This window comes from Melanotaenia boesemani, chromosome 8 (genome assembly GCF_017639745.1).
Source record: "Melanotaenia boesemani isolate fMelBoe1 chromosome 8, fMelBoe1.pri, whole genome shotgun sequence".
NCBI lineage: Eukaryota > Metazoa > Chordata > Actinopteri > Atheriniformes > Melanotaeniidae > Melanotaenia > Melanotaenia boesemani.
This window is the reverse complement of record NC_055689.1, coordinates 37,640,787-37,657,925: the sequence shown is the minus strand read 5'-3', so window position 1 is coordinate 37,657,925 and position 17,139 is coordinate 37,640,787. Positions and strand designations below refer to the sequence as shown.

The following is a 17,139-nucleotide window of genomic DNA, read 5'->3' as shown; positions in this document are numbered from 1 at the left end:
GAATCCAAAAACTGAACCCAGACCAGAACCAGTTTTTGTCACCAGGACCTTCAGCCTCCATCCTTTTTTCAGGTCTGGAAATAAAACCTGGTTCAGCTCAGTCCCAATAAACAACAAAATATTCCATTTTCATTTTGGTCAACCAATTAAAAACCTTCCTGATGATGATGCTGATGTCAGTGATCAGTGATCCCGATCAGTTTATAAATTGTAAAGATGAAACTCGGCCATAAACATGAACAAATCCTCTTTAATCATCCACATACAAGAAAACAAATCAATCATAAATTAACCGATAAAATTAAGTGATTGATCACTGACGAGGTTCTGTTGAGGTCCAGGAGTCACATGAATGAAACATCTCCATGACAACCACTGGAAAAGCCCACCATCTGCAAGGATCTTTAAATTTCCTCTTTTAGAGATGTCAATCAAAAAAAATCTGGTTCTGAGCAGGAGGTCCGGCCTGGTCCACAGCTCCAACCAGCTGCAGCCCTACGGCACACCACAAGGGACAAAACTGTGAGGGATGGCCGGCTGGTGGATGGTGTGCAGGGTTCTGTCAGCTCATCAGTGACAGGACAGGAAAACTGGTTGTAACTGGACCGGCTGGTTTTGATGAAGATCAGAACTGATCTCTAGCAGCGGAGCTGGAGGAAGCCTGCTGTCTCTGAGTCTGTGATGGATGAGGGAAACCTAAAATCAGACAGATTCTCAGGCAGTTTCACACCTGAGCCGTGACTTTTGGGAGGGCGGGGCTTATGTCCACTTCTTGCCGGATAAAGCGAGGACGATGATCAGATCATCAGCAGGTTGGTCAAACGTTCGTCTCCTCAGGTGTTCATTATATCACCTGCTGCACTGTAAGGTCAGGGATCACCCGAGCAGCAGCGTACAGAGCGAGGATCACGGTGGCCTTCAGGGGGCGCTGCTGCTCTACAGGAACATCTCAGAAATGATGTCACATCCTGTTTGAGTCCTTTTCAAAGCTGACCCATGTGAGAGGACACAGAGCGCTCATCCTGTCTACAGCAGCCTTGTTTGGTCATCAAGTACAAATCAATACTAAACAACAATCAATCCACACGTGTGCTAATAGCAGAATGCTAATAGCAGGATGCTAGCAATTGGATGCTAACAGGAGGATGCTAGCAGCAGCTAACTCTAAAGTTTTTTTTCCCAGAAGGCTGCAGGCCTGGCATCAGTGTGCAGGTTTGAGCCCGGCTGTCGTACCCAAAAACTCAGTGGATGCCACTAGAGGGCGCCGTCTCTGCCAGCCACCTCAGTAATGCACTGGTCCTCGGCTGTGACTGGTGGGTTTAGGCAGGCTGCAGGGGGATGCAGCCGACTCCCACTCCACCCTCATGACTCACCATGGGGGCCATGAAAGTCCAGCGGTTGGTGTCGGGGTTGTACATCTCCACGGAGCAGAGATTGGACTGGCCATCATACCCGCCCACAGCGTACAGGCGGCCTGACGTGGACACCAGTGACACCCGGCTGCGCCGCGTGTTCATGGCCACCAGGAGGCTCCACTGTCCCGATGTGGAGCTGAACACTTCCGCGCCACTCAGGAAGCCAGAACCGTCGTACCCACCAGCCACGTACATGTGACTCCCCAGGGCCGATGCCCCGTGGCGACATCTCTTGTTAAGCATGGCGGGGGCCGGGTGCCACCGGTTGGTGTGGTGGTTGTAGTACTCCACCTGCAATGGCCGAGGCATCAGACACACAGGTTAACATCAATCAGCTGGTCCCCTGTCACACCTGAATCTACGAGTTCTACTGACCGTGTTGAAGATCTGCAGACCGTCATGGCCGCCTGATACAAAAATCCGACCATCAAACACAGTTACACCGGCAGCACTGCGGCTAGCGCTCATCTCCGTCACCACTGTCCACCTGCAGAAAAACAACACGGTCACATGACAGGATGTTTCGTCGGGAAGTCATACTGGTCAAACAACAGGAAGTCACGCCAGTCAAACGAGAGGAAGTCAAACCTGTCAAACAACAGGAAGTCACGCCGGTCAAACGAGAGGAAGTCACGCCGGTCAAACGAGAGGAAGTCACGCCGGTCAAACGATAGGAAGTCATGCCAGTCAAACGACAGGAAGTCACGCCGGTCAAACGATAGGAAGTCATGCCAGTCAAACGATAGGAAGTCATGCCAGTCAAACGACAGGAAGTCACGCCGGTCAAACGATAGGAAGTCATGCCAGTCAAACGACAGGAAGTCACGCCGGTCAAACGAGAGGAAGTCACGCCGGTCAAACGAGAGGAAGTCACGCCGGTCAAACGATAGGAAGTCATGCCAGTCAAACGACAGGAAGTCACGCCGGTCAAACGAGAGGAAGTCATGCCAGTCAAACGAGAGGAAGTCACGCCGGTCAAACGATAGGAAGTCACGACAGTCAAACGATAGGAAGTCACGACAGTCAAACGAGAGGAAATCACGACAGTCAAAAGAGAGGAAGTAACAGCGGTCAAACGAGAGGAAGTCACGCCGGTCAAACGATAGGAAGTCGCGCCAGTCAAACGAGAGGAAGTCACGCCGGTCAAACGAGAGGAAGTCACGCCGGTCAAACGATAGGAAGTCATGCCAGTCAAACGACAGGAAGTCACGCCGGTCAAACGAGAGGAAGTCATGCCAGTCAAACGAGAGGAAGTCACGCCGGTCAAACGATAGGAAGTCACGACAGTCAAACGATAGGAAGTCACGACAGTCAAACGAGAGGAAATCACGACAGTCAAAAGAGAGGAAGTAACAGCGGTCAAACGAGAGGAAGTCACGCCGGTCAAACGATAGGAAGTCGCGCCAGTCAAACCATAGGAAGTCACGCCAGTCAAACGATAGGAAGTCACGACAGTCAAACCATAGGAAGTCACGCCGGTCAAACGATAGGAAGTCATGCCAGTCAAACGACAGGAAGTCACGACAGTCAAACGAGAGGAAATCACGACAGTCAAACGAGAGGAAATCACGACAGTCAAAAGAGAGGAAGTAACAGCGGTCAAACGAGAGGAAGTCACGCCGGTCAAACGATAGGAAGTCGCGCCAGTCAAACCATAGGAAGTCACGCCAGTCAAACGAGAGGAAGTCACGCCATCCAATGAGAGGGAAGTCCCTCCGGTCAAACAAGAGGAAGTCCCTCCAGTCAAATGAGAGAGAAGTCCCTCCGGTCAAACAAGAGGAGGTCCCTCCAGTCAAATGAGAGGAGGTCCCTCTGGTCAAACAAGAGGAAGTCACGCAAGTCAAACGAGAGGAGGTCCCTCCGGTCAAACAAGAGGAAGTCACGCAAGTGACAGGAAGTCAAGCTGTCGGGAACGTGACAGGAAGTCATGTTGTCGGGAGAGTGACAGGAACTCTCACCGGTCACCTGGGGGTTCTAGGCGGAACTCACCTGTCAGTCTCAGGAGAGTAACACTCCACTGAGTTTAACGATGATTTCCCATCGTAGCCGCCGCACACGTAGATTAGTCCATCAATGACAACCGTTCCCATGGCACTGCGGACAACATGATGACATAAGCATTAAAATATTGATCAGAGTAAAGACCTTTTTTTAAACACAATTTTTATTGAGTTTACTACAGTGCAAGGTGAAGATATGAATTCTAATAGAATCATTGGGGGTCCAGTGGAAGACTCACAAACATAATCTTTTGAATGTTATCAGTTACCTCCTTCCAAAATGTTTAAATCTTGTCAACTGATCTTAGTATTGATCAGAGTTTTAATCACAGTACTGATGAGAGTATTGGTTGCTGTGTGCTGACCTGCGCTGGCTGTTCATGCTTGACACCTGTGTCCAGCTGTCAGTTTCTGGGTTGTACACCTCTACTGTGCTGAGCCGTGATTGGCCGTCATATCCACCCATGGCGTACAGTAGTCCATTTACGACAGCCACACCCACCCTGCTGCGAGCTGTCCTCATTGGCTGACATCGCTCCCAGAAGTTCCCCACTGGATCAAACACCTCGACCACATTTAAGGAGTCACCTGGAGGGGAGTGATAACTGGATCAGGTGCACCCTGCACACAGGTGCCTTCCGTCATATAACAGGTGAGAAAGCAGGTGTACCTGAGCTGTTTAATCCTCCCACAGCATAAATGAGTCCTGAGATGGAGGTACAGCACCTCTGTCGGGTCTTGAAGGCGGGAAGGTGGGGACGCCGCTCTGGCATCAGGTGGAAATCTTTGGCTTCATCCACCAAGTCTCTGAAACAAAGAAGGTTCCTATAAGCAAACAGGTTCCAGTTCTGGACCAGAACCAGAACTCCACTCAGAACAGAAAGAACTGGTTGTGGAAGTTGTTGTGCAGTTGGAATTGAAAACATTTAGACCAACGGACTCACTTCAATCATGTACAAGTTGGATGAAATGCAATCATGAGGAACCTGGTGCAGATTTTCTTTCCAAACTATATCTATTTGGTTTTAGACAGCAATTACACAAGGTCATCACGATGTGTCGCACCACATGAAGTACAGCACAATATGCTTGAGGAAAGGAAGAAGACAAGAAAGAGAACACATACCCCAGAAAAAATCCTCCAACCACATCCATTTTAGGATAGCGTTAAGACTATGTGCAACAGGGACATAGTAGTGAAAATATTATTAAAGCACAGACATAAAAAATAAGTAAATAAGTATAAATGACCTCCAAAGGACCAAAGGAGATAAAGAAGACTAAACTAGTCAGGGAAAAAAGGAAAGTTCCCCCGTCTGGCTATCCTTTGCAATAGTCGCCACGTTTGTAAAGATTTACCAGCGGATCCCTTTTAGGATAGCCTGATCGTCTCATGTTTGAGAAAGTAAAGAGCATCCCTGAGCCAGTGGATAGGAGAGAGGGGGGAGGGGTGATATGATGTTCATAAAAGCTAAAGAGTTTTTCTTGGAGGACGTTAGGAAAAACTGCCCTGAAAAGACCCCTAACAGGGCTCTCAAGGGGTTTGGGTTAAACTTTCCTGCCTACCACATCTGACAAAACATTGAACACCTCATTCCAAAAAGTATGGAGCTGAGGACACGACCAAAACATATGCATGAGGTTCGTGGGGACTGTTGGCACCTATCAGAGGCTGAAGAGACAGTCTTTTAGATCTTGGATAAGCAAGCGTTAGTGTAGAACACATGGTGCACAAGCTGGACTGAATGAGGCAATGTCTTGCAGAGATGGAGAACTTATGTACTGGCATCAGGATCTCTGACCAGAGCTCATCAGATATAGTGCACCCCAGATCCTCCTCCCAGAGGGCCTTGACTGGGCCTAACGACTATCCGACTGTAGAGAACTGAAGTGGAACCTTTCAGTACAGAAGTTGGAGTAGAGTCCTCAGGTAGACTGGGAAAAGTGGGAAAGTTGCTATGAACAAAGCTCCCCTAAGGAGATGATTACTGACTATGGGAGGACCCAGCAGAGCATTTCCTCCCTTTAACAAGCTTCATATCTAAAACCAAGTGGATAGGAATTGTAAACGAGATATATATATATATAACATGGAAAGAATAACCTTCTCCCTGAACCTGAACATAGATAAATTCAATGACTACTGGAAGAAATGGAAGACTTGCGCACCCTCACAATGAAAATGAAATATACATACAATGATATGACTATAAACCAAGGTGTGTGTTGCATATCACACTGATGTAGATGTTGATACTGTATGTGTTTTTTGTCTGTGTAGGTAATGGAACGGGAAATGTAGCTATCCTCTGAAGCTGATATAAGTAAACCTACTCTCTAATCTTAACAAAGGGATACAGTCCATAACTATACCAAAATAAAAATTCACTTCACCCTATGTATAAATCTACAAATGCCAAGCTACTCTTAGACCACACTGTTATTTATTGATGGTTTCTCTTAACAGTCTGTGCCTGTTCTGATTGTTTCTGTTTGTTTACTGATCTATACTGGTGTTGTTTGTATGTATGAAAACAATAAAAAATAAAATATTAACAAGCTTCATATCTGCTCCATTCACACTGGAAATATTCTGTATACATGTAGTCAGTCTGTACAGCAGCACATCGCTGCATGGTGGTGCATTAGATTTATATTTATTATCTTTTTAGTTTATGACAGTGTTGGTTTTTACTAACGGTGGATGGTTGTGCACAGCCTCAGATGCATGTACGACTTCACTGCCGTCTTGCACCTGACAAATAAGCAAGCTGAAAGTTGAAACTGGAAGTACCTGAAACATTGTGGTGGGAGAGCAGATTTAACTGAGAGTTGCTGATTGGTGGCAAAGATATTGTTAATATAAAGGTCCTTAAAGGTCTGAATTCCAAAGTTTGACCAAACTGAGGTTTTATTAATAAGAGACGGGGGAAAAGATGATTTGCTGCTAGAGATGCATGTGAGCATAAAGGCTGTAGACCAAAGTGGCGTCTGAATTGGGTCCAGATCTTAAGTGAGGTTTTGACCTCTCTATTCTTGGTATATGCAGCGATCAGGGATTAAACTGGTAAATACAGTAGTGCCATGGGAGGCCCAGGGTTTACAGAGTTCGACTCTATCAGTGTGAGCAACCAAAGACAATTTGAGTAAAGACCAGCGCTCGCAGTCTTCCTTAACTTTTGACACCAAAGTATAGAAGTTAGCTTTTAACAAGTCCTCCTGTTGGTGCGTAATCACAATGCCAAGGAATGAAAACTCCCATAAAGTCCTGCAGGGGAAAGGTCATAGCAGCCGTATTAATACGAAACAATTCACTTTTACTCAAGTCCAGCTCATACCCTGGAAGTCGGCCAAAGTCTGAAAGAACAGGCAAAACTGCAGGGACAGAGGTCTATAGGTCTGAGACATACAATCGTAGGTCATCAGCATAGAGCGAGGTCTTTGCCTCCAGACCGTATTGTTTTGTACCTGTAATCGTTGAGCTAGAACTGAGTGAATACTCGAGTGGTTTAATGGCCAGTGCGAATCATAAGGGACTTAATGGACAACCTTGTCTTGTTGAACAATAGAGGCTCAAATACGTTCAACGACTCGTATTGGTCCTAACTGAGGCCCGTGGACCACAACACAGCAATCTGAACCAAGAAAATTCTAACCAATTCCAAATTTCTTGACCATGTAAAATAAGGATGACCGCTCCACTCATTTGAAAGCCTTTTCGACATCTAAGCAAATAGGATGTGTACTGTTAGACGAGTCATTGTAAATAATATTAATCAGCCACCTCATATATTGTTAATAAAATAGAGAGCACCAGGTCTCTCATAAACCCTCCGACTCATGACCCATCCATTCCCCTCGTTGCCACTGCTGTTTTGAAGACTTTTTAGCAGTCTATCCTTTTTGGAGGAGCTGATAGGTCACATGAGATCCTCGGGTTCCCCAGCTGCCCCAGTCCCACCTAGGCTTCTTAAAGAAGTTTTTTCCCTCCATAGCACCGCATATTTTGGATATTTTAAATGGTAGCCTAATTACTGGGAATGTAGTAGTTAGTTTTAAACATGCAGTAATACAAGCCCTCATTCAAAAACATGGTCTCAACCTACAATCCTCCTTTTCTCTCCACGGTCCTGGAAAAAGTGATTTATGGTCAGTTAAAATGATTTTTAGAGGAACACAATATTCTTGAGGTGTTCCAGTCTGGTTTTAAAACTCAGCAGTTTTTAATGATGTGCTCCTAGCGACAGACTCTGGTTGGGTCTTGCTGGACTTAACAGCAGCCTTTGGCACCGTGGACCACTCCTGTCTGGTCTGGAGAACTGGTGGGAGTTCAGGGATGTGCCTTGCAGTGGCTCAGGTCTTACCTGATGGACCAAACTTTTTGGGTCCGTATCGGGTGCTGAATCATCCACAGCGCCTCTTACTTGTGGAGAACCCCAAGGTTCTATTCTTGGGCCTCTCCTCTTCTCTCTTTACCTCCACCAACTTGGGTCAGTTCTTCGTAAGCTTGGCATTGCTTTTCATTTTTATGCTGATGACAACCAGATATATCTGCCACTGAAGCAAAGTAAAGCTTACTACATAAAACCACTTTTCTATTCTACAGTCATTTAGCAGATGCTTTTATCCAAAGTGACTTACATTTGAGAGTAAGAACAACACAAGCATGAATTCAAACAAGATGGACGTCATAATTAAGTGGTCGTCAGACTGCTGGAGTCCAGGTGGACCAGGTGCTGTCATGTAGTGCTAGAGGCAGTGCATATAATTTTTTTTTTAAGTAATTTTGTTTAAATACAAGATCATGATTTCATCAAACAACATCATTTTGGGCATAAGTGCAGCAGCTTCTTCAGTACTTGGTTGAGCCAAAGATCTGGACAAATCTTTCTAACTCATTCTGAGTAGAAGAGTTAAGCTAAGTGTGGAAATGCTCCTTAAACAACTGAGTCTTTAGCTTGCTTTTAAAAGTGGATAAGGACTCTGCGGATCGGACGGAGTTTGGTAGATGGTTCCACCACCGGGGAACAACAGAGGAGAAGAGTCTAGCTACTGATTTTGCGCCACGTTGTGGTGGGAGCACTAGGCGTCTTTCACTGGCAGAGCGTAACTGTGGAGAGGGAGTGTAGCTCTGGATTAAGGAGTGGAGGTAGACCGGAGCCGTTTGGGTTATTGTTTTGTAAGCCAGAAGCAGAGCTTTGAATCTGATGCGCTGCAACTGGAAGCCAGTGGAGAGCGATTAGCAGCGGAGTGACATGAGCTCTTTTGGGCTGGTTGAAGACCAGACGTGCTGCTGTGTTCTGGATCATCTGCAGAGGTTTAACTGAGCATGCAGGCAGGCCAGCCAGTAAGGAGTTGCAGTAGTCAATGCGTGAAATGACCAGAGCCTGGACCAGGAGCTGGGCCGTGTGTTCAGTCAGGTAGGGTCTGATCCTCCTGATGTTGTAGAGAGCAAATCGGCAAGATCCAGCAACCGAGGCAACATGGTCCTTAAAGGTCAGCTGGTTGTCTACCATGACACCAAGATTCCTGGTAGAAGACGTAGACACAAGTGTGATGGAGTCAAGCTACACGCTTATCTGTGGCGGTAAGGAAGGATTGGCTGGAAAGACAATAAGCTCGGTCTTGGACAGATTTAGCTGAAGGTGGCGATCCTTCATCCATGTGGAGATATCAGCAACATGCTGATATTCACATTGAGACGTTGTGTCGTCAGGTGGGAAAGAAAGGAAAAGCTGAGTGTCATCTGCACTTTTATCCTGTACTGAAGAAGTTAAAGCCTGGTTGTCTTTAAATTTTCTTCATTTTAATGACGTTAAACCTGAAGGATGTTTCCTCAGCCTGCCTAGACCTGGGATACTTGCGTCAGTATCTCAGGCCTACAGTTACCAACCTTGGCGTGAAGGACTTTGACGCACAGATTAGCGCTGTCGTGAAATCCAGCTTCTTTCAGCTTTGACAACTGTCCAAAGCCAAGCTGTTTGTTTGTCGTCATGATTGAGATTTTAATTCAAGCTTTCATTACAAACCGCCGATATTACTGTTGGGCTCAGTCAGTCAACTTTAGTCCGACTGCAGCTTGTTCAGAACGCTGCAGCTCGGCTTCTAACTGGGACCAAAAAACAGGAGTGTCACTCCGGTTTTAAAGTCTTTACACTGGCTAGCGGTTCTGTTCCGTACTGATTTTAAAATCCTTTTATTTGTTTTTAGATGTCAACATGGCCTCGTCCCACAGCATGCTGCAGTCCTACACCCTGCACGCCCTCTCAGGTCGGCAGATCACTTCCTGCTAGTGGTCCCTAAATCTAAGATAAAATCCAGAGGGGTCTGCTCCTTTTCAGTTGTTCTGGAATGCACCGCCCCTGCACCTTAGACAGGCCGGGTCTCTTTCTGGTTTTAAATCCTCTCAAGATGAACCTTTTTTCATTGGCCTTTAACACAGCTTCAGTTGTTTACTTTTTTCATGTCTTATTTTATTCTCTTTTATTGTTTTATTGTAAGTTACTGTTACTAGTCTTTTTACTACTTTTTATTTCTTTTATTGCATTTTATAGTATATTTACTTTTTACTGTTTAGTATTGCAGTTATGTAGCTTTGCATACATTGCACATGCTAAATATACGTATAGATAGGAAATATTTATATGTGTACATATAATATTATTATTAGTAGCAGTAGTATAATTACCATTACTATTATTGTTTTTACTAATGCTATTATGTTATTAATATACTGTTATTATTACACTATTACTTTAACTATTATCCATCTATCTTTCTACACACGTGGATAAAACTGTTGGTTCCCTTCGGTTAATGAAAGAAAAACTCACAAAGGCCACAGAAATAACTTGAATCTGAATAAAGTAATAATAAATAAAAATTCTATGAAAGTCAGACGTTGCTTTTCAACCATGTTTCAACAGAATTATTTAAAAAATAAACTCATGAAACAGGCCTGGACATAAACGATGGTTCCCTTAACTTAATATGTTGTTGAACAACCTTTTGAGGCAACCACTGGAATCCAACGATTCCTGTAACTGTCAGTGAGACTTCTGCACCTCTCAGCAGGTATTTTGATCCACTCCTCATAAGCAAACTGCTCCAGTTGTCTCAGGTTTGAAGGAGCCTTTTCCAGATGCCATGTTTCAGCTCCTTCCAAAGATGCTCAGTAGGATTTAGGTCAGGGCTCATAGAAGCCGCTTTAGAATAGTCCATGTTTTCCTCTTAGCCATTCTTGGTGTTTTTAGCTGTGTTTTGGGTCTTTGTCCTGTTGTAAGACCCATGACCTGCGACTGAGACCAAGCTTTCTGACACTGGCAGCACATTTCTCTCTAGAATCCTTGATAGTCTTGAGATTTCATTGTACCTGCACAGATTCCAGACACCCTGTACCAGATGCAGCAAAGCAGCCCAGAACATAACAGAACCTCCTCCATGTTCCACAGTAGGGACGGTGTTCTTTTCTTCATATGCTTCATTTCTCCGTCTGGAAACATAGAGCTGAAGTGTCTTGTCTCGTCTGTCCATAGGACATTCTCCCAGAAGCTTTGTGGCTTGTCAGCATGTAGTTTGTCTTTTTTATGGTTTGTTTTTAACAATGGTTCCTCCTTGGTCGTCTCCATTAAGTCCACTTTGGCTCAAACAACGACGGATGGTTCGATCTGACACTGATGTTCCTTCAGCTTGAAGTTCACCTTTAACCTCTTTAGAGGTTTTTCTGGGCTCTTTTGTTACCGTTTGTATTATCCGTCTCTTTGGTTTGTCATCAGTTTTCCTCCTGCGGCCACGTCCAGGGAGGTTGGCTACAGTCCCATGGATCTTACATTTCTGAATAATATGAGCAGCTGTAGCCACAGGAACATCAAGCTGCTTGGAGATGGTCTTATAGCCTTTACCTTTAACATGCTGGTCTATAATTTTCTTTCTAATCTCCCGAGACAACTCTTTCCTTTGCTTCCTCTGGTCCATGTTGAGTGTGGTACACACCATGTCACCAAACAGCACAGTGACTACCTGTAGCCTATATATAGGCCCACTGACTGGTTACAAGCTTGTAGACACCTGTGATGCTAATTAGTGGACACACCTGGATTAACACGTCCCTTTGGTCACATTATTTTCAGTTTTTTCTAGGGGGACCATCATTTTAGTCCAGACCTGTTTCATGAGTTTATTTTTAAATAATTCTGTTGAAACATGGTTGAAAAGCAACGTCTGACTTTCATTGGTTAAATTAAATAGAATTTTTATTTATTTTTACTTTATTCAGGTTCAAGTTATTTCTGTGGCCTTTGTGAGTTTTTCTTTCATTAATCGAAGGGAACCAACAGTTTTGTCCATGTGTGTCTATCTAGTATCATACTTGTAATAGTGGTTAAGCCTCAGGCTGTGTTCAGCACTTTGATCAACTATGTTGTTGTAAAACTGGTATAAATAAAGTTGGATTGGATGTAACAAAATGAGTGTTTGTTTTGAACCAACCTGATCTCCAGTGCAGGTTTGATGTCTGACTCACTTTAATCTTGTAAAAGTCGGATGAAACGCGACATTATTGTTCAGACAGAACTCGACGCAGGTTTCTGACTCACATCGTGACTTAGTTTTGGTCTCAGGTGCATTTTTATCGTGGGTGCGTTTGTTTCTCACCTGCACTTGTGGCAACATCGTATGAGTTCATCCTGCTGGACTCGGTCTGACAGGAACTGAGGGCGACACAGAGGAAGTCTGATCTTTGACAGCAGCTCTGGCAGCATCGTCTCCCTCTGGTCCCGATCATGATAGACCCAGGTCAACACAGCCTCAAATACCTGTACAGGTACCGCACATCACATCTTCAACACCTGTTCTAATGTTGTTCCCTCAAGTGAAACTGGATCAAGGAGAAGGATAACCAGGTAATCCTAGATTAACAGGTACAGGTGTGGTTCCTTCTCTACCTGCATCCCGCACCGACATCTCACCTGCTCCTCTGCCTTCACATTGAGCTCGTCGCAGCCCACCAACTCCAGCACCTCCTCCGTCCTCAGACCCAGGAACTCCTCTGATAAGGACACCTCCACAAAGTGCTGGTGCAGGAAGCTGTTGGCCGAGTCGTACAGCGTTGTGCACATCATGGTCTCTGCGAACTGACGCACCCCCAGACAGTTCTTCGGATGTAACCTAAGGTCACACAGCAGGACGGTTAACAGCACAAACACTACCTCACATCACCTGTCTGTCAGGTGAACCCTCCCACAATGTAGAGTAACTGAGCGTGTGCAGTGGCGCTCACCTCTCCTGCAGGAAGGAGCAACAGGCGTCTTTAACGTTCTGCAGTTGCAGGAAGCTGGAGCCAATCAGGAGAGCCTGGACATTCTGCTGGTCGATGGCAACATGGCCGCTGTAGGCGAAGTTGATGAGAGCCTCCAGAGCGCTGACGCACAGATTCATACAAGTTAGACTGGTTAGCCCCAGTCAGAGTGGCCACGTACCGGTTTCTATACTGGTTAGCCCCAGTCAGAGTGGCCACGTACCGGTTTCTATACTGGTTAGCCCCAGTCAGAGTGGCCACGTACCGGTTTCTATACTGGTTAGCCCCAGTCAGAGTGGCCACGTACTGGTTTATGGTTAGCCCCAGTCAGAGTGGCCACGTACTGGTTTCTATACTGGTTAGCCCCAGTCAGAGTGGCCACGTACCGGTTTCTATACTGGTTAGCCCCAGTCAGAGTGGCCACGTACCGGTTTCTATACTGGTTAGCCCCAGTCAGAGTGGCCACGTACCGTTTTCTATACTGGTTAGCCCCAGTCAGAGTGGCCACGTACCGGTTTCTATACTGGTTAGCCCCAGTCAGAGTGGCCACGTACTGGTTTATGGTTAGCCCCAGTCAGAGTGGCCACATACTGGTTTCTATACTGGTTAGCCCCAGTCAGAGTGGCCACGTACCGGTTTCTATACTGGTTAGCCCCAGTCAGAGTGGCCACGTACCGGTTTCTATACTGGTTAGCCCCAGTCAGAGTGGCCACGTACCGGTTTCTATACTGGTTAGCGCCAGTCAGAGTGGCCACGTACCGGTTTCTATACTGGTTAGCCCCAGTCAGAGTGGCCACGTACCGGTTTCTATACTGGTTAGCCCCAGTCAGAGTGGCCACGTACCGGTTTCTATACTGGTTAGCGCCAGTCAGAGTGGCCACGTACCGGTTTCTATACTGGTTAGCCCCAGTCAGAGTGGCCACGTACCGGTTTCTATACTGGTTAGCCCCAGTCAGAGTGGCCACGTACCGGTTTCTATACTGGTTAGCCCCAGTCAGAGTGGCCACGTACCGGTTTCTATACTGGTTAGCCCCAGTCAGAGTGGCCACGTACCGGTTTCTATACTGGTTAGCCCCAGTACAGAAGATGCTTGCAGACACTAGGAAGCCGAAATACTAACAAGTAGCATAGCAATGTGACAACTATTTTCCTCATTCCTAGGACAACTTCACTTTTTCCTAGGATAACTTTACTCATTCTTTGAACTGTTCTAGTCATTCCTAAGATTAATTTACTCATTCCTAGTATTCTTTCACTCAGTCCAAGGACATGTGTCTCATATGTCTCAGCTTTCTTTCTCAGACAGGTTGCAGATTAAATAGAATTTATCAAGAAGACATTAATTATCAGGTAAATAATCATATTGGAAAAACAGTGAATTGTAAAACATACCTGGGGTCCATGCCCTGCATCAGGATTTCATCCTGTTTACACTCCACCATGTCGTTGGTGAACATGGCGTGGAAGTACGGGATGGAGGCTGCTAGGATGATACGATGAGCACTGAACTTATGGTCCCCAACCTGCAGGTAGAACACACACCGGTTACCTATTCTCAAGTGAAAAGATCAACCAGACCTGGTCCCAAGTCAGTTGGTCAGGCGGAGATCATAAGAAAAATAATAAGCCATTACACCTAAAAAAAGAAAATCAGACTCCATAAGCTACAGAGCTTAGAGGCAGAACTAAAGAGGTTTCAGAGGGCTCATTTAGAAACCTTAAATGAAGAAACCAGATCTTTAATTACAAAAGGGAGGAATAAATTAAAGAAATGTGTAAAAAACAGAAAAACTTCTTTTTATAAAGCTACAATACTATAAAGCGTTTATTGTTTAAGTTACAAAAACAACAAGCAGACAGAACCAAACACAAGATGAGAAGCTTAGAACCAAGGAAATGGGAACTTGACATCACAGTGGTCCACCCGTCCTCCGAGCAGGACGTGGGACATCACAGTGACCCGTGTCGTCCTCCGGGCAGGACGTGGGACATCACAGTGGTCCATCACAGTGGTCCGTCCGTCCTCCGAGCAGGACGTGGGACATCACAGTGACCCGTGTCGTCCTCCGGGCAGGACGTGGGACATCACAGTGGTCCGTCCGTCCTCCGAGCAGGACGTGGGACATCACAGTGGTCCATCACAGTGGTCCGTCCGTCCTCCGAGCAGGACGTGGGACATCACAGTGACCCGTGTCGTCCTCCGGGCAGGACGTGGGACATCACAGTGGTCCGTCCGTCCTCTGGGCAGGACGTGGGACATGACGGTGGCAAGTCCGTCCTCCGGGCAGGACGTGGGACATCATGGTAGCCCGTTTCCATGGTGATGAGATTAAGATCCTTGAACTTAGCCTGGTCTGGAGCAGGCTAGCTCCACAGAATACATCTCCATGGTAACTGATGCCACATCCTACTCTCCCCTATCCCGCTTTGGTGCACCTGGATCACGGACAGGATGATCCAGGATGACCAACAATCCGGACTAACGTCCCCTGGACACCACCTGATGAAACACTTCTTGTTGATTGGTAAGTGGAATCACTACCGGTGGTTACCTGTCGCCTCGAGCAGGTGTGGCTGACATCAGATCAGCTTATTAATGACGCTAATGGTTAACTTGACCCTCTGACTGATCGATAACAAATATCTGATCAATCAGACCACCCGATGGGGGTCAAAGATCACGTGTGCAGCATCCCTGACGGACATCATCACTAATCGGTTAATAATCCGCCGTTAGCCTGCTGTTAGCTTCCACTGACAGGACGCTAGTTAGCAGGCTAAGTACGGCCTCGGCTGGCGGTGCCTTTTTTTTTTTTTTTTTACCTTAAGCGTGACGTCACACAACTTCCCCTGACGTCGGATCTCTTCCATGACAACATAGCCTTGTGCTGGCAGATCGTGCACCGAGAAGTGAACTAAATCCTCAAGCTCTTCGCAGAGAACGTCTCCCATCGTCAGCAGGAGCAGCGGCGCGGTGCGGACTGAACCCTGCGAGCCACCGCACGCAGGGCAATGACGTCAACGCGTCCCAGTAGAAATCTTCATAATAAAAGCACCGTTTAAAATGTTCATCAGATTCATGATTTTTGTTCTTACTTCTGTCACACACTCATGTACATAAACACGTGTACACTTAATGAATGAATATATATATATATATATATATATATATATATATATATATATATATATACTAGGGCTGGGTGATTAATCGAATTTTAATCACAATTACGATCTGGGTTTTCAACGATCATAAAAATTAAATGGTCCGATTATTTTTGTCCTTCAGTTTCCTCCCGTGCTGTTTTCAGTTGCAAATCGAGCGCAGCAGGCATTGAAGCGCTCTGGTGCAGACTCCTCCCACTGCTGCAGACTCCTCCCACAGCTACAGACTCCTCCCACTGCTGCAGACTCCTCCCACAGCCCGACTGCTTTAGTTTTATTCAGCGCGAGTTGCAAACACCGCGCCAGTTATGGGCTGGACACACGGGAGGCGGCGTCGCTTCTTCTCCATCATTTTCTATCGAACTTGCGAGATGAGGCGGAAATCGTTGCCCTCCTCCAGCCAAGCGACAGTCGACAGTCGTGCATGTGAAATGTTGCGCTCGTGCACGCAGACGTGCACACGGGGGCTTGCGATGCGACACAAGAAAATAGAAAAATGTTCCATTTTTGTGAGTCGCGACTAAATAATCCACCAGCTCCCAGAGTCACAGAGAGACAAAAGTTATAAACAGAACTTTTTTCTTAATTAACACAGAGAACAATCCGGGATTTAAGAAACTCATCAACACTTTGGACAAACGGCATCACTGCTGTCTCACCACCATGTTAGTGGACTGTCTCTTTCTTCCCTGTATGATGAGTGTAGTGAGGGTGGTGGGAAAGACGTGGTGACAGTCCGATGTTTCGCCACCGCTACGGAATTGTGGTAAAGCCGTATAGAAATGTCTCGCTACCTTTTATTGACGCGGATTTCAACGTGAAAACGAAATGTCTTTTTTTTCCAGATCACACCGGGCAGAACAAAGCTGCTGGTCTGAGACAAACAATAGCTACAGGGACCTAGTAGAAAGAAAGTAGTCTGTATTACCACAGTAAACACTTCAAATGTCACAATGACCCCCCCCAACTCTCTCTTTCTCTAATCGTGTTAAATAATCGAGATCTCAATTTCAATCAAAATAATCGTGATTATCATTTTTCCCATAACCGAGCAGCCCTACTATATACATATACACACACACACACACACACATATATATACTATATACATATATACACACACACACACACATATATATATACTATATACATATATACACACACACACACATATATATATACTATATACATATACACACACACACACACACATATATATATACTATATACATATATACACACACACACACATATATATATATAC

General features: G+C 45.7%; 1 protein-coding gene across 4 annotated transcripts; it reads right to left on the bottom strand.

Annotated features, from left to right (window-relative positions):
• Nucleotides 1–232: 232 nt before the first annotated feature.
• Nucleotides 233–15,733, bottom strand: klhl18 (kelch-like family member 18). Of its 4 annotated transcripts, none has more exons than XM_041991540.1 (10): nucleotides 15,534–15,733; nucleotides 14,103–14,233; nucleotides 12,693–12,833; nucleotides 12,382–12,580; nucleotides 12,068–12,228; nucleotides 4,086–4,222; nucleotides 3,781–4,003; nucleotides 3,405–3,509; nucleotides 1,791–1,902; nucleotides 233–1,706 (listed from the first exon to the last, which is right to left on the bottom strand). In XM_041991540.1, the coding sequence occupies exons 1-10, from the start codon at nucleotides 15,660–15,662 to the stop codon at nucleotides 1,320–1,322; spliced, it is 1,725 nt and encodes a 574-aa protein (XP_041847474.1). In that variant the 5' UTR covers nucleotides 15,663–15,733; the 3' UTR covers nucleotides 233–1,319. The 4 variants fall into 4 exon arrangements, with proteins under 4 accessions (XP_041847474.1, XP_041847477.1, XP_041847475.1 ...); XM_041991543.1 differs by lacking the exon at nucleotides 15,534–15,733 and adding an exon at nucleotides 15,263–15,509; XM_041991541.1 differs by lacking the exon at nucleotides 15,534–15,733 and adding an exon at nucleotides 14,795–14,851.
• Between the last annotated feature and the right edge of the window lie 1,406 nt (nucleotides 15,734–17,139).

Coding starts and splice junctions, on each gene's coding strand:
- klhl18 (XM_041991540.1), bottom strand. CDS start 15,662: ATGGGAGACGTTCTCTGCGAAGAGCTTGAGGATTTAGTTCACTTCTCG. Junction 12,581..12,692: donor TGCTCCTTCCTGCAGGAGAG/GTGAGCGCCACT, acceptor GTGTGACCTTAG/GTTACATCCGAAGAACTGTC. Junction 12,229..12,381: donor ATGTGAAGGCAGAGGAGCAG/GTGAGATGTCGG, acceptor GTACCTGTACAG/GTATTTGAGGCTGTGTTGAC.